Source organism: Pempheris klunzingeri, chromosome 15 (genome assembly GCF_042242105.1).
Source record: "Pempheris klunzingeri isolate RE-2024b chromosome 15, fPemKlu1.hap1, whole genome shotgun sequence".
Taxonomy (NCBI): domain Eukaryota; kingdom Metazoa; phylum Chordata; class Actinopteri; order Acropomatiformes; family Pempheridae; genus Pempheris; species Pempheris klunzingeri.
In genome coordinates this window covers 22,006,551-22,028,129 of record NC_092026.1, presented here as the reverse complement: position 1 = coordinate 22,028,129, position 21,579 = coordinate 22,006,551, and the positions used below count along the sequence as shown (strand labels likewise).

The window sequence follows — 21,579 nt, the reverse complement described above, 5'->3', positions numbered from 1 at the left end:
CAATTTAAGGCCATTCAGGAAATGTTACTATAATCCATTGTTTGTAAAATCTTACAAAAGAAGTTTCAAGTCCTTAAGGCAATAGAGATGTTAACGTTATGGATATGCTGTAATTGTAAAGCTGTTGGATTAGAGCATGTTGGTTCTTTATCAAACACTAGATGTTCCTTTGTATCCACTTTTGATATGATAGAATATGACGCTGGCAGCCATAGAGTACTATAGAATACAAGCTTGACATTAAATGTAAGGACATGTTAAGGACTTTTAAGACTGCGGCACAGATTTTGACTATTATACTTTTAAAAATCTTTCTCATTTAAGTCCCCAAACTTTATGGAAGTGCAATAAGAAATCATTGGAGTGCCTCTTTGAAAAATAAATGCTGGCACAGAATATCTATCACTTTTGTCAAACTCTCCAAAGTTTACCTGAAGTCTCGACATAAACGACTGAACCTTTCATGTTGACTTGCGCCAAAAAAATAAATGAATCCATACAGTGAAAAAACACAAAGATTGAACGACACCATAAAATGACAAGATCAAGAGCACTGTTTTTTGTTTATTGCACAAATCGTACATATTTCCAACTGAACTGGTAGAACGCAAATATTAGGCAGTTGTGGAAAAGAAATTGTTCATCAAAAGCCTTATTACGGTATGTATACAAGATGCCAAAAATAGCCAGTGGGAAAATCTGGATATAACTGTTTCAAATGATGGATTAAGATCTAGAAAGGAAATACTGTTTTTGTTTTTTTTTGAACAAGAAAGAAACAAAACTTGAATACATGAAATGACAGCAGCTCTGCTCCTAACAGAGGGATGTCACTCATCAAAGGAAAAAATGAACAAAAATGATGCTTGAAGTCAACTTTTTTTTTTTCTCTGGATTTTAAAAGTACTTTGTCCTCATATAGAATATAAACCTCTGCATCGATACCAATCAAATATTTTGACATCTTTATTTTTTTTTTTTTAAGTCAAACAGCATTTGCTAAAGTTGATTTTTTTTTTTTTACAGTTTTAATATATATTTATATATGTACATATAAATTCAACTAACTAGAGTTCTCATAGAAAATGAGAAAAGCTGGACTTTATCGCTCTCACACAACAAATGACTGGCAAGCATATTGACCCTACCGCCCCCTCCCTGTCTTCCTCTATGAGCCAATGTTGATACAGCACAGACAGGAGTTTCCTCACAAGTGGTGTGCTGGCAGCAAACACGCAACCTGGTTCAAATGTTTGTCAGAAAAAAATGTTACTCAGCAATTGATTTGAGACTGTTCATCCACATCCACCACAGAGCGTTTTTAAAAAGGAACCACATGGGTGAGTGGAGTCCTTTAACGCTCCAATCTTGATTGGCACAGTGGCAGTCTTTCAATTGTGATTTGATCCAGGTCGGTTCTGGCTCTTTAAAACTACACTGTTACCCAACATCAGTCCTTGTATCCTATGCAGAACACCATCTACCTCTGCATTTTGTAGTTCACCGAGAGGCGTGAACAAAGATGGGCTGTCAAAGATGGGTGTCAGGATGGAGAGTGAGGGAGCAAGAAGAGGAAGGAAGATGGAAGGAAAGACTGGTGGAAGCAAAAGAAACCTCCTATTCCTTTGTCAGAAAAAACGCTTGAAGTGCAAAATATCCCACCCTCAAAAAACAAAAATCAAAAGAAATAAACTAAACTTCACTATGGGTTCCAATAAGAGTTACAAGACGACAGCTCTTTCCCCCCAAAATCACACTCTCAGTGCACATTTTGTCTGTGTCTCAAACTAAAGCATCCCTGATTCAAAGTGCACTCAGCAGTGGGGGGGCGCGATGGAAAGAGGAGGAGGGGGTTGCTGTGGGCAGCATGTAGGGTGATGCAGCATGTAGGGATTTTAGTAGTCCACCGTGAGAAAACGTGTGATGAATGCAACTAGCTGCACAAGCTGAGGGCCAGAAATCAAAGGGCGATGCAGTGAGGGGCACTGGGGTTTCCCTCTAAAAGTTCAAATCTTAAAAGGATGTCACATTTAGGGGATGGTTTGAGGGTACGATGCTACGCCCTCCCTCCTGAACCTTTCTTCATCAGCACAAGAGAGAAAGAGGTGTTTTACTAAGAGAGGGGGGGATTGTGTGCTGGTGATGTGTAGCTTCCTATGGGGTACCTAAAGAGGAGGCGCTTGTTGCCATACATGCACAGTACATTGTTCTGGCTCTCGTCAGAGCATATAGATCATGTATGGACAAGCAGGAGCCTCCACGTGGTTTATAGGGATGTAAGCACTCACTAAATCTCTTTGTACAATTCTCAAAAAAAAAAAAAATCTAGATTCTGGAAGTGTGTATAGTCTGTAGTCACCATTTGCACACTCACAACTGCTGGGAAACCAGGCGTTAAGCATCTCTGTCACTCTGCTTCAACAGTATGTTTAAGTAAATGTTTGTGTTGAAGAAAAAAAAAAAAAAAAACACACCCAAGTCTGTGGCTCGTCAGTGTTTGAGTGTGCCAGTGTGTCAATAGTGCTTGCCTATGTGCATCAATTCAAGGGCAATAAAGTGTGTATGTGTATGCGTGTGTGTGTGTGTGTGTGTGTGTATGTGTGTGTGTATGTGTATGCGTGTGTGTGTGTGTGTGTGTGTGTGTGAGGCTCAGGAGGACATGCACTGGACATGGTCTGGGCCTCCTTCCTCTTCATCAGAGGAATCTGGAGAGCTCCAGGACTCGTCTGTGTCTGCATCTGCACCCTCACGGCGGGCCTGCACCGAGACGATGAAGAGGAGAACAGGGAAGAGGAAGAGTGAGACTATTTTTGCATTGAAGTGGTACGCAAATGTATTAGCAAGCTGGTTCACAATACAAAATTAGCAGCAAATCCACACTAGAATGCTATTTTTCCCCTCATTTCCTTCCAGATGACCAGAGGGAGAACACATTTTCATGCTTATTTCCTTTTTGACCAAACAAAAGTTGTCAGCATTGGTACATTAAGTGTTTTTCACCAAAATACAATGTGTGTATCCTCGAGGCACAAACTGTTTAATGCATTGCCTTCAAAATAAAAGCTTGCAAAGCTGACTTTGTGTTATATTTTAAATCAGGCATCATTTATATTCATGTTTGCCAGCTTGCAGTGTTCCCACATTACAGTGTCCAACTGTCAAAGAAATAAATGTACCTAAAAGTTTCACTGAACCATGACCCGATAATCCTAGCATAATACTAACTGCATACTAAACTAATTCATTTATATAAAATTGAGGAACTCAACTGGATGTTTAGTCCCCAGTACAGGCCAAGCCCCAACAATGCTGGATGCTACATTTCCCATAATAGCAACCAGTTGGATCTTTTTGTAGGACCCTGCCTGCTGGGGAAATGCCCACGTCTTTTCAAACTCCACACCCCAAAACTAAATTAATACTGTAATGTTTGAGAGCTCACCCTCGGGGGCCGTCTGTTCCTCATGTGTCTCATCAGGAACCACAGCAGCTGGGTGTCGTACTGGTCACCATGGCGCACGCTGTCCTCATCGCGCTCCCGCTTGTTTTTCTTCATCACCTTGACAAACACAACAAATTGTTTATCACAGGTGTGAATGTGGGGAACACTGCAGGTATGTCTCTGATGCGCTTGAACGGCTTAATGTCTTACCAGAATCACCATATCAAATTAAACACAGCCTTTCATCACATAAGAAAATTCAGGTATACACTCTACAAATTTGGACTCAGGGTGGCCAAGTAACGGGAACTCAGAGTTGTGCCCACATCTTTACAGAGACCTGCATCCAGCACAACATCCAGGATCAACCACACTTGCCAGATGGACCCTGTTTTGAGCCGACAGAGCATTATGTTATTTTATCTTATTCTAAATCTAATTATTCATCTAAATGTGTGTGTGCGTAGCATGAAGGGGCTACAACTTTCATTTTGTTGTGCAACCCTGTTTTGTAACATGACAAATAAATGACCTTGCTCCCTTGATAACATTCAACCCAGCAGTGCCATTTCAGAGACTGAACTGCAGTAACACTACACACAACTTGATACCAGTCAGCTAGTCAGAACAACTAGACACAAAAGAAAATGTCAATATCAAAATGGCCCAGAATAGCCACTGTAAACATGTGTTACAATACATAGCTCCTGCAGCTGTTTTGCAATGCAATGGAAAATTATAGTTGAGATTTCTGGCAAAACCCTCATTTACACCGTTAAATAAATGGTTCAGACATATTAGTTACGCTGGTTTTGTGTCTGATGCACTTCTGTTGTGATATCATGCAAACCCTGCAGTGGTGTCACTGCGTCTTTACGTCTCTAGAAAGAAGTGAACATTCCCACAATCAATGGCCAAACCTATAAAAAGCAGAATAGAATGACATATGGCAAAACAGAATACCTCTTTCAGACCCTTGAGTCCTGTGGGGCTTTCAGCTGTGGGAGCCCACAGTTTGATGTCATGGTCCAGCCCACTGGTGGCCATACCTGGCAGATGGGGATGCGGCTCCAGACAGTTCACCTGTGGTCGTCGAAGGCAGAGGAAATGACACGATAACATGAAGATCAGTAGAGATTTTACAAAGACTATTCTGAGGAAGGACGTCTAATGTCTCGTTTGATGCAACTGAAAACAAATACTGGGTAATCACCACTAAGACAAAAAATTACATTAAACCCCCCCCAAAAAATATGTATATATACATATATTATTCTCTCTGTCTCTGTGACTCACCACTCCTCCTCTGTCTCCCTCCATAAATTGGACAATGCGAGCGGAGTGCTTGTCCCACAGGTAGATGTGTCCACAGTCGCTGCCACTGACTACAAACTCACTGCATGGCCCATAGAAGTTCACCCCCTTCACTGTGAGACAGAGGTGAAGACAAAATCAGCATGCATATCAGCCAGAGGAACGATTAGCTATCAGCCAAATACTTGTGAACTTGGGCTATAGTTGGTGTCCTTAACTTTGGGTAGATCCAAATTGCACTACTTTTATCAGTGTAATAAATTCTTGCTGGAACTGGAAGCTGAATTTAACACCTGTAGCATTATTGCGGTGTCCCTTGTATCTCCTGCGATAGTCAGCTCCATCACTGTGGTTGGAGTCAAACAGGTAGATGTCCTCGTCATTGTAACTAGCCAGGAGCTCTGCAAAGACAAAAAGTGTAAACAGTCATATTTCTAATTTCCTTTAAAGCCATGAAGGCAGAAGATGTTTTAATAATACAGAGATGATACAGACAAACTCAGCTCAATTGTTGACCTCAGAAAAATATTGACATTGATTGAACATAAGTAAAATTCATGTAACTGGTCCTAAACCTGACTTTTCTCATGTTCTGCAAAGATGAGAGCAAACCAACACTTTTTATTCAGTGAGAAAAGACCTCATTCTGTCTGAGAGTCACTGATATTGCATTACGGTTTCATCAGAGAGGCTAATAAGTGCAGAGGTTTTGGTATTTTAAGACAATGAATCAAGCAAGCGTCAAGTAGAGAGCTCATTATTTTTGATATTTCTAAAAAATGTTCATAACAAAATGAGTCATTAGGTAAAGATTGATCAAATTGAATTCCAATATAAATTTGAAACGATATCATGGAGGTTCCTTTTCCTGTGCTTTTTTTTAGTACTTTAAACTTTCTTTGTTTTCATTGTGCAAGTTTTTTTTTTTACCTGTGCCATCGTGACTGTACACAAGACAAGTTATGTTGGTTTTGGACTCGCTGGATACCAAGTGTGAAGGACAAAACTTTTTCAGCACACCATTGTTATCATTCTCATTAATCTTCCTCTGGTCATAGATCCTGAAGTGGTTGAGGAGAAGAGAAGGTGAGAAAAGTAAAGATAATTAACAAGTAACACCTTCGATACAATAAACAATATCAAATCTTATTATTCTGATTCCATTACATCCCATTTGCATTATAAGTGAAATTATCTGCATTAGAACTACAATCTGATTCATACCTCACATACTGATCTCTTCCGCCCACAGCAAAGTGCTGTGTCTTTGCTGGGTTGACAAAGATGGTGTACAGCCCTACTTTTTTGTCACCCTCCTTTACAACCACCAGTTTACTGCCACACAAACACAAGGACAAACAAAGGGAAAACATGTATTAGCTCTGGCAAGGGGGAAAAAAAGCAGACGTTCACCAACACTGACTGACAGATGGGATATTTGCATAGCAACACCAAAAACTAAGGCCTTAAAAGGTAAACAAGTTTTATCAATACATCTGACTGTATCAACAGAAAGTCAAACATTACTGTATTGTATTGCACAAGCCAGTTAGTTAAGAAATTCTACAGAAAATCCAACACTCGAGGTGGCTAAAGTTAAACTTAGCCAACTTTTATTAGTGGTAACACTCACTTGGCGGGACGGTCTAGACGCAGGTCAATGCCAAACACCACAGCATCCTCTCCAGCAGACAGAAAGGAGCAGGGAGAGTCCGGCTCAAGGGCCAGCTGGAACAAAAATAGATAGAAAGAGCACAGACATATCAGGCTGTTAGAGTCATGAATATTTTTAAACACAGCTTCAATTTATGGCACAGACACCTTAACACTTAGATTGACGTGTGTGGTACAAACATTCACCTTGTGTGCTGCTCCTTTATGCTGTGCTACACGCTTGGTGTTCTTGCAGCGTTGTGTGGCAGAGAGCTCAGCCACTCTGATCTGACCATCCCGAGCGCACATCGCTAGTGTGGAGTCCCCGCTGTGAGGCAGGAACTTTGCCTGTGTACAATAACAATTATCAACTCTACTCTTTAATCCATCTGCTTCTTTGTTCTCAAGACGCTAAGAGTTTTGTTTTCCCTCACCTGAAAGACATTGCTCTTGTGGCCACTGTCAAACTCCAGCTCAGCTTTGCGGATAGCCCAGTCCCAGATCACCACGCGCAGGTCATCGCTGCCTGAAGCCAGACGTGTGCCTGAGGGGTTGAAGTGCAATGTGTTGACGCAGCCCGTGTGCCTCTCCAGACGGCCCTGGAGCTCCAGCCTCTGCACCAGACCACGGGCCGCACACACGCGCCTCACAAACTGGTGCGCCTCCCTGCCGATCTCCCTGGAGCGCAGTGAGGGTACCGCTCGCCAAATAGGACCACGCAGATCACGGAGCTCTGCGCCCATATCCTCCATAACGTCATCATCATCGTCATCATCATCATCATCATCTTTCTGTTCTTCTTCTTCGTCCTCATCATCATCGTCATCTGAGCTGGTAGAGTGATTGGTGCCACCAGGTCTATTTCTCTTTCTAGCTGCCCTTTTTCCGCCATCTTTCTCCTTCGGTCTCTCCCGTCTGCCTCCTTCACTCTCTCTTTCGCCATCTTCAGTCAGGGAGTAAAGACCACTGCCATCCATGCTGTCTGTGTCTTCTTCTTCCTCCTCTTCCTCTCTGTTGGCCCCCATCTCTCCTTCCACATCTGGCATAAGCTTGTCTCCAGAGGCCTCTCCTGTTTCTTTGGGAGCTGCAGAAATAGGGAAAGCCAGGGCCATGGAGGATAAGGTTAAGACATCATTGTCTCAGTGGGAGATTCAACAAAAGGTGCTACATACATTCTACTACTCGCTGCAAGAAAAGTTCAAGAAAATGAAACTTGCAGAGTAATCTCAGCAATAAAGATGCATTTTATGTATCTTTATTATGTATACATTTGGGTTTAAGTACTTTTTAAGGAGCTCAGAATGGGGTTACCATCTTGAGTAGAGGACTGTGTTTGTCCCTCTTTGCCTCTTCCAGAGGCATCGCCCTCCTTATGTTGATCTTCTGCTGGATCTTTTTCTTCAGAGCCACCTAGTAAAACCAAACACGTCCTCTAATTAACTGTCAGCGCTGAGGAGCATGACAGCGCACACAGTTATGACCAGTATAAATGCTCTGTTATTTTCTTGCACTGATCCTTTACCGTTAAGCGCAGTGGATTTGCCCTCAGCTTCAGCCATTCTGTCTCCTTTGTCCTGCGTCGACCCGAGGAAGAACCTGCCACACACACACACACACAACAAACAATATTCAGCTTGTATATTAACAGTGCATCGACAGTGGCTCAAATTAAGAAGAGACAACTTGTATGCGTGAGTGAGCCGACATCTTTGCTTGCACTTGCTGAACTGTTGGTAACTACCACCGCTGCGCTGCTCTGCGTGCCGCGGGACACCAGTTACCTGTTAGCACGGTAGCTTCCACACTAACAGCCAGGCTAAATGCACCACCTACCCACCGCTGCCAGCGACGACATAAACAAAATAACTCGCCTGCTAGCTGGGTCACAGGCCTGACTAATGCCCGAGTTTGCTTTGTGATGTTAAATAGTGCATTGCCCTCTGCAGAGCTCGACTACGTGACATTATTATTATTATTATTGACGTGAGCTAATACTAGCTAGTCGGCGTGAGGCTGACAAATACGGAAACTAAAACGCTGCTTCTCAGTCCTGCATAGCAACCAAGCAGCTGGTTGTCAAAAAAAGCGAGCAAGCAGCGAGCGTTGTCTCTAATGGCTAACTAGCATAGCTAGCATTAACGTTACCTCTACTGGAAGGCCCGACGAGGCGCACTTCTTAGTTTAGTCCTAATCTTTATTGCAGATTTATTCTCTCCACCTCGCTGCTTAGCAATTGAGCTAAGTGCCTCGACTGGGGATTCTCCGGCGGTGAACACACGACATTAGGAACGCGTGCATAAAGCTTTTGGTAAAAGACAGACTATATAACGCAAGCTAGCTGCGTTCACACAAGGTTGACTGCTCTGTTTATGTTTTGACGGTTCAGCTTCTTATTTTAGTGATTCCATTTCCGGTGTCGTGCTCGCTTCGCGTTCTTTCCCCGGAAGTCGACAGAGAGGAAACACGAGGCCAAACAACAACAACAACAACAACAACAATAAATAATAATAATAATAATAATAATAATAATAATAATCTTCCCACCTAATTCCACGTCAATTAATTTTTTGTTAGTTTAGTCATTATATTTTATGTTATTTGTTGGCAGCCCCACATGAATGTGTACAGTGATTTAGGAATAAACATCATATTACTACAAGACTAATTAAAGATGGTCTTAAAACTAGATTTTTAGATGGCCTTCTCACAATTTTCAAACAGATGGCCCAATAATTACAGCTGGATTTGTCTTACATTTGCTTTAATAGATTTAGACTTAGACTTTAGACTTTTTCTTTATTTGATCCCCCATAGGGGGAAATTTTCATGTTACAGCAGCAACAATTGAACAGGGAGAGTGAAAAGAAGCAATAGTAGAAGAAAAAATAGCAATAGCAAAATAAATATAAATATAAATATATGGCTGTGAATGGGATATTTGAAATAAATATTTACACTATGGGATATTTACACTTGGTTCGGAAATGTAGAGGTAAGGACAGGAATGAAGGAATGAAGGAATGGAATGACATGGATGGAAAAACAGTGTATTAACATCAGCCAGTGATGCTGGTGTTAAAGAGTCTGATGGCTGATGGGAGAAATGACCTGCGGTAGCGTTCCTTCTTGCAGGGTGGGGGCCTCAGCCTGCTGCTGAAAGAGCTGCTGAGGGCCCAGAGGTTTAGACAGAGACAGATTTAGACAGAGGCAATAAAACAGGCACTATTAGACAACATGGAGAACTGGAGGCAGTGTGGCTCATCAGTTGCAACGTCATTTTGAAATTAGTAAAATCATCTCAGTCAGTCATCAAGTCAGTATTTTGTGTCAAACTGTTGATTTCTTTTAGTCCAAATCCGTGTAATAATCAAGATAATGTACAGCGAGCGGTGGTCATTGTTGCAAAACGATAAAAGACCTGCATCACCCTGTCGGAATTTGTTTTGTATTAATAGCTTGGTGTAGGTTATCCCTTACATAAAGTCGTTATGACAAACAGTTGCGTACTAACACATTCAGGAGATACAATTCCATGTAAGAGTCATTTAGCTGTGTCTCTGCCCACCTTATGAATAAGTCCAATATTCACACTCCTTTTTAGCTCTGTTTTTGGTCTCCACCACCTCCAGAGAGATATCTGCCTCTTTAGTATTAAATATAAACTCTTAAATATAAATTAATGCGATTTGAAATACATTTGATATTAGCTTAGCTTCTGTGTCGCTACCCCTTACCCCTATAAGAGAGCACTGACTAACAACACCTCATGGCAGAGACTGACTAAGTATGAATATGGGTTGTTGTCTTTAATTCAGTTTCAGGGACTGTGACCAGTACTGCATGTGTACTTGCATTGTATTATAGGGATTTTTATCAAGACAGCAAGTTTTCCTGCTTAACCTTCCAACTCTTATCCGAATTACAGTTTATGAGCCTGCTCAATGTGTAAGGAAACATCTGGCTACCTTAGTCAGGCTAAAACAAGATGGGATCCCTCAGCTTCCTTCCTGTGTTTATGTCATCGGTGTAACAATAGTGATCTATAGTAAATCCCATGACAGGAGGATGCTCTTCTCTCCATCCCGGTAAGATCCCTTGATTCTTTTTGTCTGGTTTAACTTATGACTATATTGAAACATAGAGATCACAGCTTCCCAGCATACACATCACAAAGAACTCAGATTATGGGCACCCGTCAAAGCTGTTTATAATCCACATGGAATGCTAGCTGAGAGTGGGAGAGCTTGAGGGAAATGGATTACCCTGCAGCACATACAATTATTAAGTCATATTCACTATCTTCATAACAAATGTTACAATCATCATTCACTATTCATTCCAGCATCTTTTCACTCTTCAGAATTGTACTATTGTCTTCTTGTTTACAGATATAATTGTTGTTTATATATGTATACATATTGCATGTCTATGCTGTATAGATACACTGAGATATACTTTATTAGATATACTTTATTAACCATGCATGTGGTTAATAAAGCTAAATCTGATTATGATGACATAAACAGAAATGAACTGTGTGGGAAAGACAAACTAAGTGCTGAAACCTGTAGTTTTAATTTGTTAGAAAACTGACAAAACACTAATAACTTTAATCACTTCAGTCATTTTTCAATCAAAGTGTCAAATATTTGCTGTTTGCCACTTCCCAAATGTGTGGATTTGCTAATTTTATGTCAATGAAATATAAATTGAATATTTTGGGGTTTGAATTGCTGGTCAGATAAGTAATCATAGGATGTCACTTTTGGCTGTGAAGCAGGCGGTTGCTTCACCATGTTTACAGGAATGACTTAGTGAATTCACGGGATTTATAGGAATAATCAATTTATGTGTGAATAATCATTAGTTGCAGCCCGTAAAACATCCAGCTATGTGAATGTGAAATGATATAGTTTTACTTGCTGCCAACAGGTGGACCTTGTATAAAATTCAAAAACTATGTCCAAACTGGACTATGAATAGGGAACACATAATACATAGAACTACAACCTCAAGATTAACTAGGACTGATTCAGCAGCTTTCTGGTTTTTCAGAAAACATGATAAAAAAAACATTATGTTTTATACATATATATGTGTGTGTGTGTGTGTGTGTGTATGTGTGTGTGTTTGATTTTAATGTTGTGATCCCCTCTGTGGAAAGATCACAGAAGAAGGAAGGAAGGGGAAGTTCACACAGCTGTGCAGCGCTCAGAGGTTGCAGCAGCTCTCTCTGTCCTTTAGAGGCCATGCTGGCGCTTGGAGAGACGAGCGGACGGCGCAGAGCGCAGCGATCATGCTGCGCGCAGGCTTAAGATAGGGGAAGTTTTTACATTTGGCATTATTAGACAACATGGAGTACTGGAGGCAGTGCGCGATGTGGCTCATCAGCTGCAACGTGCTGCCGGCGAACCACCGGGTGACTGCGGACACGGCGCAGGTGTTCGACTTGGCGCAAACCCTGCGAGACGGGGTGCTGCTGTGCCAGCTGCTGAACAACTTGAGACCTCACACCATCGACCTGAAGGCGATCAATCTCAGGCCACAGATGTCACAGGTAGACCGATCATTTCTGCGCTGCTTTCAAAGCAACTTGTGTTTGTAACTTGTGCAGAGGAACTGTCAAACTGCTGTGGAAGACTTTAGAGGCGAACCACATGGGTCAATGGGATTTTAAAGCATTAACAGCCATGAGTAAACCAGCAGTGTTAGACTTCCAGTCAGTGTTAGTTCATTTGCTTAATAATCAGTAGTAGTTCTTCTTGGTGGAAGAAGCCAAATTACTTATGCTCCTGAACACTGAATGTAAGATGTGTTGTGGTATGCATGAAGTTGGCAGACTTAAAGCCACATGTTGGCAGCTTCTTTTCCAAGAAATGACTGTAGGTGATAAAAGAAATAAAGCAACTCCACACAAAATGCCTGCAGCCAACACCACTAATTTGGATACAGAATAAAAGCTGAGCTCGGAGGAGTGTTTTCCATCCCACCATAATTTCATAATAGACCAGTAAATCGTCAGGATTTGTCACAAAAACACTGAGCCATCCTTTCCTCTCTAGCTCTGTGTCAAACTGATAAGTGTCACTGTAAACATCTTGCCCGCACAGCGACCTCTGACAGACACATCTTCATCACTTAACGTCTTCTAAATATGATCATTGATCCAAACTGATTTATTGTATACCTTCCTATAAGTCTGTATTTTTGAAATCATACTTTAAGCAATTTGAATTAACTGACTCAGTCCCTCAGCCTGTGAAACCCGAAGGAATGGTCCATGGCTTGACCTTTCTTAACCTATAATTCTTCCCTCTGCCACTGGAGAGGCCTGATAAAATCCTGGTTTTGATCCACCCATTAGTTAGGCCTGAGTTTGAAGCCGTACAACAGGAGACAATAGAACGCTTTGCGATTTCTTACACTTATGAATAGTCAAAGCTCAAAACACTGCACAATTTATTCAAGAATTTACTATCTCAGTAGTGTAATAAAACAAAAGAAAATACACTAGCATAATGCGGTGAAAGGCAGATTTATCATTTATATTAATATATCTCTCCTCAGGTGGCCACAAACTCAACTAACATCTGTTGCAGTTATCACAATACTCATTAATAATTGTGCATTCCCTTTTGTAATTTGTCACTATAAGAGCAAGACCTCCTGCACCGCGTTGTACTCATTCCCTTCAGGCAACATTGCAGGTGATTAGATCTTAATAAGCCCTCTTAAAAGTATGATGCATGTGACAAATGTATCATCTTGTCAGCCTCTGAACACGTTTGACAAGTTTTCTTTTTTGCCTCGTAACCTATTTAGGTGAAGGAAGTTGTTTTAAATAGATTTAAATATTTGTTACACAAATTCACATGGTTAGTTTTTGAGAGATGAGATTTTCAATTGTCGATGATTGAAATAATTAGATCAATTAAAGAATCATATTTTAATTTTAGCCTTTTTCCACAAATTGACGTAGATAAATGAATCTAGTCAAAATGACAGTTTTGCCTTCAAAAATCCTTGTTTCTGTAATAAATAAAAGCCAGTGTCCTAGCAGGGCACTAGATTGTGTTCGTGCTCTGTCGCTGCACGGCTGCTCATCTTTTATACTCTTGATAGACAGGGAAATAAAAACTCCAGGCATAACATGCTGAACAATGGCGAGCCATAGCCTGCAGCTGTAGGCCATCTGAGTACGGTGGAGAAAAGCATGTGTGTCATTGGGCTCCAGATTTCAAATGGCTCTTTCATTGTGCCCTGCTGACCTACGATCTTGGAAATGGAAGCAAGGGCATGAAGGTAATGGACTGGAGGACAAGAGTGCGGCGTACTGGAGTGAAAATGTGCCCGGAAGTGTTATTTATATCATACTGTAAATGTAAAACATGGAGTGTGATGCTAAAACTCTGAAGTACGGATCAAGAATTCATCAGGATTCATGCTTTTGAGAGTAAGAGAATAATTGACATTCAAAGAAAACCTTTCAAGAGAGACTTCAGCATCAGACAAGCCCAAATAATGAAATACTGTCAAAAGTTACAAATTAAAAGTTCAGTGGTCCAATATCAAATCAACAGGCACAGAATCCTGAGTAATCACAGCATCAAGCAGCCCTCTATTAACCTTCCTCATTGTGCTCCACAGTCATTTGAAACGTACTGTACCAAGAGAGACCTGTACTTTCACTTTATAGCCTCTCATCTGGGAATCTACGTTCAAGTATACGTGAGGAAAGCGAATATGCACTCGGGCTGTGACTGTAATCAGGAGAATGAGGCTGGTGGTGGTGCAAAGCCATCATGTTCATGCACTTCCTCTGCAGACAAACGGGGCCTCAGGGGACGGTGGAGTGATTACAGGCGTCTCTACGATGGGCTGACGCGATAACAGGGAGCCTATCTGTTCTCTTCCTAGTTATCTTCCTAGTTTAGTAATCACTTAATAATGTGGATAAAGGCAAATTATGTGGGCACAGCTGCTTACTGCTTGTTTACTGTATGAATACTTTACTGGGTGTTTTTATACAGCACTATTTGTGTGGAAGGATTTTCAGTGTAAGTGGCCCAGGCTTGACTCAGACCGAAACTTTGAATCCAAAGCTATAGCCATAAGCCATAATGTTCTCATGGAAGTTGCTTGACTGTGCTCTTCTCAATGAGACAGATCCTAAAAGGAAGCAACACCAAAAGAGCACATGCTGGGTGGTTTCATTTTACATTGTGAAACTTTCGGTTTTCATTTTCAGTTTGCTGTGCCTGTAAGTGATTCACCTTCACTTTTAGAAAAACAACTTCAAGCTCTCTGTTGTCGCATTATACTGTTAAAATGCTGTTTATTAAGGACAAACCAGAATGAAAGGGCTGATGTTTCCTCAGTGGAATCCAGCAGCACAGATAGTTAGCAGCAGTAGAAATCACAGATCTGTTTGAGATTTCTGCAAATGAGGAAAATAATTCTTATTTGTGGTGCTCAAAGCATTAAGAAATGATATGTAAAACTCTCAATGTTGCTGTTACTGAGTAATTCACAGGCCATGCTGTCTGTCATAGGGACTAGTAAGGAGACGATTAAGGGACTGCTGGCTGCTTGTTCACTGTTTCTGTGGAGAAATGTTTTATTTGAAATGTTTCAATGCAGTGAGCACTGAGTAATCTGAGACACAAAGCTCTCAAAACCTGGGCATTTTTTTAATTTGAATGAACCCAACCTTTAATTTTGCACCTGGTTCAGGTGGTGGTAGTCAAACAACACCACTTGAGTAAATAATGTGTAGAAAAAGAAAGAAAATGTAAATGTTAATGTGTGTAATTTTATTCTAATATTTACGGACAATTCAATGAGCACTTTATGCCAAACATGGTTCTTGAAAAATGAAAAGAATGAACGCACTTCTCTTGCAGTTTCTGTGCTTAAAGAACATCCGCACGTTCCTCACGTCTTGCAATGAGGTGTTCAGCATGAAGAAGAGTGACTTATTTGAAGCCTTCGATCTGTTTGATGTCCGAGACTTTGGAAAGGTAAGGCCACATCCATCACTCTGTTTTCTGTTTTCATACATTTGATGAAACAATCCTGTGTTTTCACATTCCCTCTGTTCTGCTCATGTCTGCTTTCTTCCATCTTTTAGCTGATTTCTTCTCTGGTTGCAATGATTTATGAAAAGTCTACAAGCTTTTCAGGATCTTGCACCTTTATATGCTGTTTTAGAAGGAAATCGGTTTGAGTCAGTGCGCTCTGTTAAATGAATGTGACATCTGTTACAGCTGCGTGATGGTTGTGATTGTGCTTGGCTGTGTGTCTACACAGTCATGCATTTTACCTTTTTTTTCTATTGTTTAGTTGTCATAGTTAGTATCAATAATGATTTATTAATTAATTATACTTTGAAAACATCAAATGACTGATGTATTGCCAAAAATCACATAATGGTGTTTCAATCCATTGCTGTAAGAAAAAACTCCTCAAAAAAGGAAAGAAAATAATAATTAGTAGTATTACTAGTACAACAAATCTTCATTAAGCTTTAGTCAAGCAAGCATTAATATTCAAAATTTCATTGAGGAAAAACTGGAGAATATGGTGTGAAATCTGCGCTCGGTACTTGTTCTTGTGTTAAAGGCTTTTGCAAAGTAATCTCTACTCAGTATGGACTGTGGGAAAAGTAAAGACTAAAATTACATTTGCACCTGAACATTGAAGAGAAATGGTAGCCCATCTGTCTGCGTGTAGATCCAGTCACACATTCAGATCAATGTGGAGAAGTCGTGCAGTGAAACATAATAAGAACCATGTGACACACAGACAGACAGAGGTGTGGCGTCTTTTCCTCTTATGGAGGAATGAGGAGAGTGTGTGTGTGTGTGTGAGCGTGCAATATTTGTCCACTCATTTCCTGGTCTTGCATTTCTCTGGTGCACTTCTGAGAGGACTGGGTGACTTCTTTTTATTGCTGTGTTATTGTGGGAGCTGGATTCTGTGTGTATACACAGTGTTACCAGGTCAGTGGGTTTGTAGTGCACTCCATCCTGTCCACTCAGTGGACTCTCGCTCGCAGCACAGCAGCCTGATTTAACTCTGTTGAAAAAAGCACACATTTCCCACATTTCCTTATTCAGTGCATAACTTTGCCTCGGAGCATTATGAGTTGTTTGAGCATCTCTGGCCTGCCCATGGAGAAACACATTATTATTTGTTTCTAAACCATTTAAATATTGGAATGCATTTTTGTTGTCTGTCCTGAAGAAATGTACGCATTTTATGACTCAGTAATGCCGATGAAGTCTGTAAATACTACTTCATGTACATTTTCTTTTTATAAATCAAAGTAAATTGTATGTATTTGGAATATTTTTTGCGATATTGCAAGTGGTTTCAGAACTTTTTATTAGAAAAGGGTATACCAAAAGACCTTTAGTAAACCTTATATACATGATTAAAATGTTAATTCACGTCCCTGCAGAGAATAAACAGTGGTCATTGGTTCTCTTTAGAAGTGTGAGGGATTGCATGTTGAGCTTCGCCCACAGTTTCCCACACAGACTCTCTTTTCTTTCAGTTCAGTGTGTTGTGTTCTAAAGAAGCTTCCAGTTAATCTGGCATCTGATAATCCCACAGGGGAGGTGCTGCCTGCAAATATGTACAGCACATCCAAGCCGGGCTGCATAATCTCAGTCATGTTCAGGGGTTGTCCATCAAACAAACAAGCCTCCGGAGGGGGAAGATTGCGTTGCATCATTACTTTTTTTTTTCATCATTAGTTAAAAATACTGGTGTCTGTAGGTTTCAGCGATTGGGTTGGATTAGCCCCGAGAAGAGTTGTACAGCCGAACAAGAAATCTCTTCCTTCTTTTCCAGAAAACATCCAAAAGAGAACATCTCAAATCTCAGCCACTCTAATCCACTTGGATTGAGTTGTGCCAACTCTGCCCGTAGACTGAGCATTAGTCCACTGAATATCTAATGAGAGCTCTCTAACCTACATTCCTCTGCTGGGTTACTACAGGCTTCACCCTGGGCAGCCACACTGGCTACATGTAACTGCCTGGAGGCCAGAGAGATGAAGAGAGGAGGCAAGCAATTCCTTCCCTCAACATAAAAGTGTGTCAATTATATTGATTATGAAAGCAAAATGTTTGCTTACTAAATTCAGATGAACAGAGAAGCATTTTATGTTGAAGGAATGGGTAGTATTTTTTTCTTTCTAAATACATAGCAAAGTGTTTTGGACTTACACAGAGTTAGATCAGAAGATTGATACCAGACTAATGCCAGTGCAGTAAATATGAAGCTATACCCAGAAGGTGATTAGTTTAGTTTAGCTTAGCTTAGCATAAAGACTGTAAACAGGGGGAAACAGCTAGCCAGGCTCTGTCCGAAGGTAAAAAGGCAAAATCCACCTGTTCTCTAAAGCTCACAAATGAAAATGTCATTTGTTTGATCTCCTGGACTTTTTGTTGGTTGTCTGCTTGGAAATGATTGTGCCTGGTCAGAAAATAGTTCAACACTTATCCCCCAAATAACAAAAAAAAGTGTTTTTACTTGTACAATTTTTGTACGGATTAAACAAATGAGATTTACTGTGTGTTCTTATAAATGAGACACTATGGACTTTAACTACATAATATGTATGCCTGTATAATGTAGATAACAAAATGAGTCAGACATGCACATTTGATTTTTAACATAATTAACATTACATTTACAATTTTTTTCCGTCCGTTTACTTTCTCTCTGCTCTGGGGATTTGAGATACACTTTGTAAGCAGGCCACACTCACCACGGTGGTTGGACTTCAGCTCAGCTTGTGGCTTTGCTGCTCAAGTCACATGTGACATTTGATCTTCAGACGTGTCAGGTGTGAGAACGACTTGTTTTTGGCCAGCCTATTCAGATGGGTTCTTCCTTCTCTCTTGAAGAACTGATATATTATTCTCATTACATGTCTTTGAAAAAAAAAGGTGACTGGTCCTGCCCAGCATCCCCTATCACTAGTGTTAAATCAGTTGTTATGTGTGCGGTAGAGTAACGTTTGCACTGATAGTGACAAAGTTCTTCCTTTTGCAAAAAATACCAGAGAAATCAAATCATCCATGTAAATTTTTTTTCTCTTAATACACAAGGCTATCAAAACAAAAACCAACAAGCGTTCCAATGCTGATTAATATTTAGCCATTTCATTTTCTTGAATCAGTTGCCCTTTAGTATGTTTTGGGTGTCTAGTTAACACCACATTCAAATACATGAAATCACCACATTTCAAATGCAGGATCTTTGTTTTATTTCAGGAGAGATATTATTTCAACTGCTGTAAATGATTTGTGAAGATTCAGAGGCTCTCACACTACAAACAGGACTCTTTTAAGTTACTTGTGCACCTGGGTTCAGCCAAAGCCACAGCACTCACTCACACAGGAAGAGGCAATAAACTGCAGATAGAAAGGTTGTAATGCATCTAACGCCATCAGCTATCTGTTTTAACAGAGTAGTTTGCATTAGTTTTTCGCTTGAAGCTCCTTCATACCAACCAGAGAAATTATAAACTTAAGTTAGTTAACTGGCAGATGAATCACTGTCCTCTGCTAATCTGGAGACAGAAGCATTGAATTACTGAATTACCTGTGTTTGTAATGACAAAATAAATGATAAAATACACAGTAGTAGTTGTAGCGCACTATAGATTTCGTATTTAGGTCAGATCTCTCTCATTTTTTCACTTTCTCTTTCTCCATATCACCCTGACCACGCACACACACACACACACACACACACACACAGTAAATCGACCTGATGTAAAGGTGTGAGAATCTGCGGTAACATGACCATTTCCTGCAGACCACGCTTGCTTTTCTCCGTCACTCTGTGAGTCGGCTGCCAGCCTCTCGTTCGATTTGAATTTTATTCATCGGTATGATCAGAATTGAGTAAAATTTTGCAAAACAGATTGTACAACATTTACAGTTGAAGTATAAGCAATTTTGGATGTGAGAAAAAGAAAAAAGACAAATGGTTTGCACATACGCAACATACATACACACAACAGAAGCTATATGTATAGTTAGATTTGGAAAGGACGTGATGAAGTTTCATGTGTTGTTCTGTCGGTTTTCACTCACAACCAGGGAAAATACTGTCTTTTTTTGTTTGGCCTGAAAATGGGTCCAATTCTTGTTGCTTGATTCTAATTTTGGAGGAGGAATCTGTTGTTGCTAGCTTTTTGTACATTAGTACTACCATCACAGCTATCACCACTTTTTGTTTTAATGTTTTCTACTAGTGTTAACTGCTAGTTTATGTCTTTATAGTGACAGTAGAGAGATGAGAGAGAAACAGCAAAGGTCCCCAGCTGGATGTGAACAGGAAACATTGTGGTTCATGGTTGGTATCTTATCTCATCAGCCTGAGGAGGGCTTCAGTTAAGGTGATTGCTAAATGGTTGCTAAGCTGTAGCTGCTATGGTGTTACTTGGAAATAAATGTGGTTTTCAAGGTATTTGCTAAGGTGCTACTGCATTTCGAAAGTGACGTCATATGGGGTGGGTTTTAGAGGTTGGAAAAATTCCTGTTTTTGATTTTACTTTACTATATCCATTAAATCTGAGTTTTGATCGAGATTGATCGATGCACTTTGGCTGATCTGATCCATGTCTGGTTTGTCTGGTTTTCAGGCACTACCTGGCATTTTCCTCTGTAATTAAGGCTTGGGTGGTGAATGGTATTTACAACTCAGATACTTAATTACAGCAGCTTCAATATGACGTTGGCATAGCAAGTCTCTCTTCCCGCCACTCCTTTTCACTCCTTTTTTATTTCACCAGGTTATGGACACTCTATCCAAGCTATCATACACAGCAATTGCACAGCAAAGAGGATTCAAGTAAGTCACCCATTATTATTGGAAAAAAAAACCTGCACTTGTACGTAACCACCATCTCTTGACTCCCTTATTGACACTGCAGCAACACTTTGCCACATCTCGCTTATTTCCGGATTCACCAGGTGTTGTACTTTATTACCAGAAATGAGAAACACCAGTTTTTTTCTTTCCATCATTTGTTTATTGAAACGTTTAAAGTAAAAAAAAAGTTCAACCACTAACAACAATATATCAAATGGACTGTAATATACTGCAATATACTAAAAATATCAGAGAATTATCAGAGAGAGTACTCACTAAGAGACAGAAAAGAAATAAATGAGGATATTTAGGATTCAGCTACTATATCTTTGCACTATCTAGAATTTTCTTTCATTTTTGGATCCTTGATTTTTTTAAAGTATTTTTTTATATTTGCATCCTTGATAATTTTTCAGAGTGGGAGTTGTAGACCTAGATCTTGACCCAATTGCTGTTTTTCAAGCTGCACTGATAAATTTGTGAACGTAATTGCAGCCAATCCCTGTCCCTTTTCTGCTATACAAAAGCATACTAGGCTGTTCTGGATTTTTTTTTAATTTATTTGAATACATTAAAAGTTTCCTGCCCTAAGTGACTCATTAATTATAGTATCCTCATAGTGATTTTTCTGTGAAAACACAAAACCTCATGCTGCTTTGCTGTCATTTTCAGGCCATTTCCAACCGAGGAGAGCCTAAAAGACGAGGACATTTACAATAATCTGGAAGACTTGATTGAGTATGTATGAGGCTCCTCTCTGTGGGCCCATTACTGGTGTTGATAGAACATGATTATTTCACTCAGTAGTAGAACTAGCTCTGCTCATCATCCATGCACCCCAGGGGTCTGGACACCCACATGTTTTGGTAAAAGGCTTGGCTCAGTTTCTCTGTTACTGTCAGAAGGAACGAATGAGTAATTCTGCATGTTTTTACCGAATGCATGCATCCCACCCACATCAAGGTTCTGGATGGGTGCTGTCGACAGCTTGATTGATAGATAAAGACAAAGGGTGATCGTATATGTGTAGAACAGTTTGTATTATTTCCCCATCACAGTTTAGAGCATGCCTTTTCAAATTGTGCATTGTGCCTTTCTAAAGTATTTTATTACATGCAGTGTTCAGTAATTAATGATGAGTAGAAATGAAGATTGAAGAGGCAAACAAGCCTCGACTCTTCATGTATCATTGCAGTACTTATTTTTAAGCATACACTGTGCAGAAAGCGTACTGCCTTTTGTTTACATCTGGTTATATTTCTTACTGTTTTAAC

The 21,579-nt window shown here is 40.2% G+C and overlaps 2 protein-coding genes across 2 annotated transcripts in view; one reads left to right on the top strand and one right to left on the bottom strand.

The window, feature by feature from the left end:
- Positions 1-544: 544 nt before the first annotated feature.
- Positions 545-8,782, bottom strand: dcaf8 (DDB1 and CUL4 associated factor 8). Its single transcript, XM_070845148.1, has 13 exons — positions 8,555-8,782; positions 7,932-8,005; positions 7,721-7,819; positions 6,844-7,493; positions 6,617-6,757; positions 6,390-6,484; positions 5,981-6,091; positions 5,687-5,817; positions 5,050-5,157; positions 4,739-4,869; positions 4,406-4,525; positions 3,443-3,559; positions 545-2,757 (listed from the first exon to the last, which is right to left on the bottom strand). Exons 2-13 carry the CDS (start codon positions 7,966-7,968, stop codon positions 2,650-2,652), a joined length of 1,848 nt encoding a protein of 615 aa, XP_070701249.1. The 5' UTR covers positions 7,969-8,005; positions 8,555-8,782; the 3' UTR covers positions 545-2,649.
- Positions 8,783-11,743: 2,961 nt separating this feature from the next.
- Positions 11,744-21,579, top strand: part of LOC139214426 (guanine nucleotide exchange factor VAV3-like) — a 42,841-nt gene continuing 33,005 nt past the window's right edge. The window contains exons 1-4 of the mRNA XM_070845274.1: positions 11,744-11,966; positions 15,313-15,429; positions 20,226-20,284; positions 20,978-21,043. Coding sequence (XP_070701375.1) covers positions 11,763-11,966; positions 15,313-15,429; positions 20,226-20,284; positions 20,978-21,043 — 446 coding nt within the window. The 5' untranslated portion in view covers positions 11,744-11,762. The remainder of the gene's footprint in view (positions 11,967-15,312; positions 15,430-20,225; positions 20,285-20,977; positions 21,044-21,579) is intronic.

Coding starts and splice junctions, on each gene's coding strand:
- dcaf8 (XM_070845148.1), bottom strand. CDS start 7,968: ATGGCTGAAGCTGAGGGCAAATCCACTGCGCTTAACG. Junction 6,758..6,843: donor ACAAGAGCAATGTCTTTCAG/GTGAGGGAAAAC, acceptor TATTGTACACAG/GCAAAGTTCCTGCCTCACAG. Junction 4,526..4,738: donor AGGGAGACAGAGGAGGAGTG/GTGAGTCACAGA, acceptor CGACGACCACAG/GTGAACTGTCTGGAGCCGCA.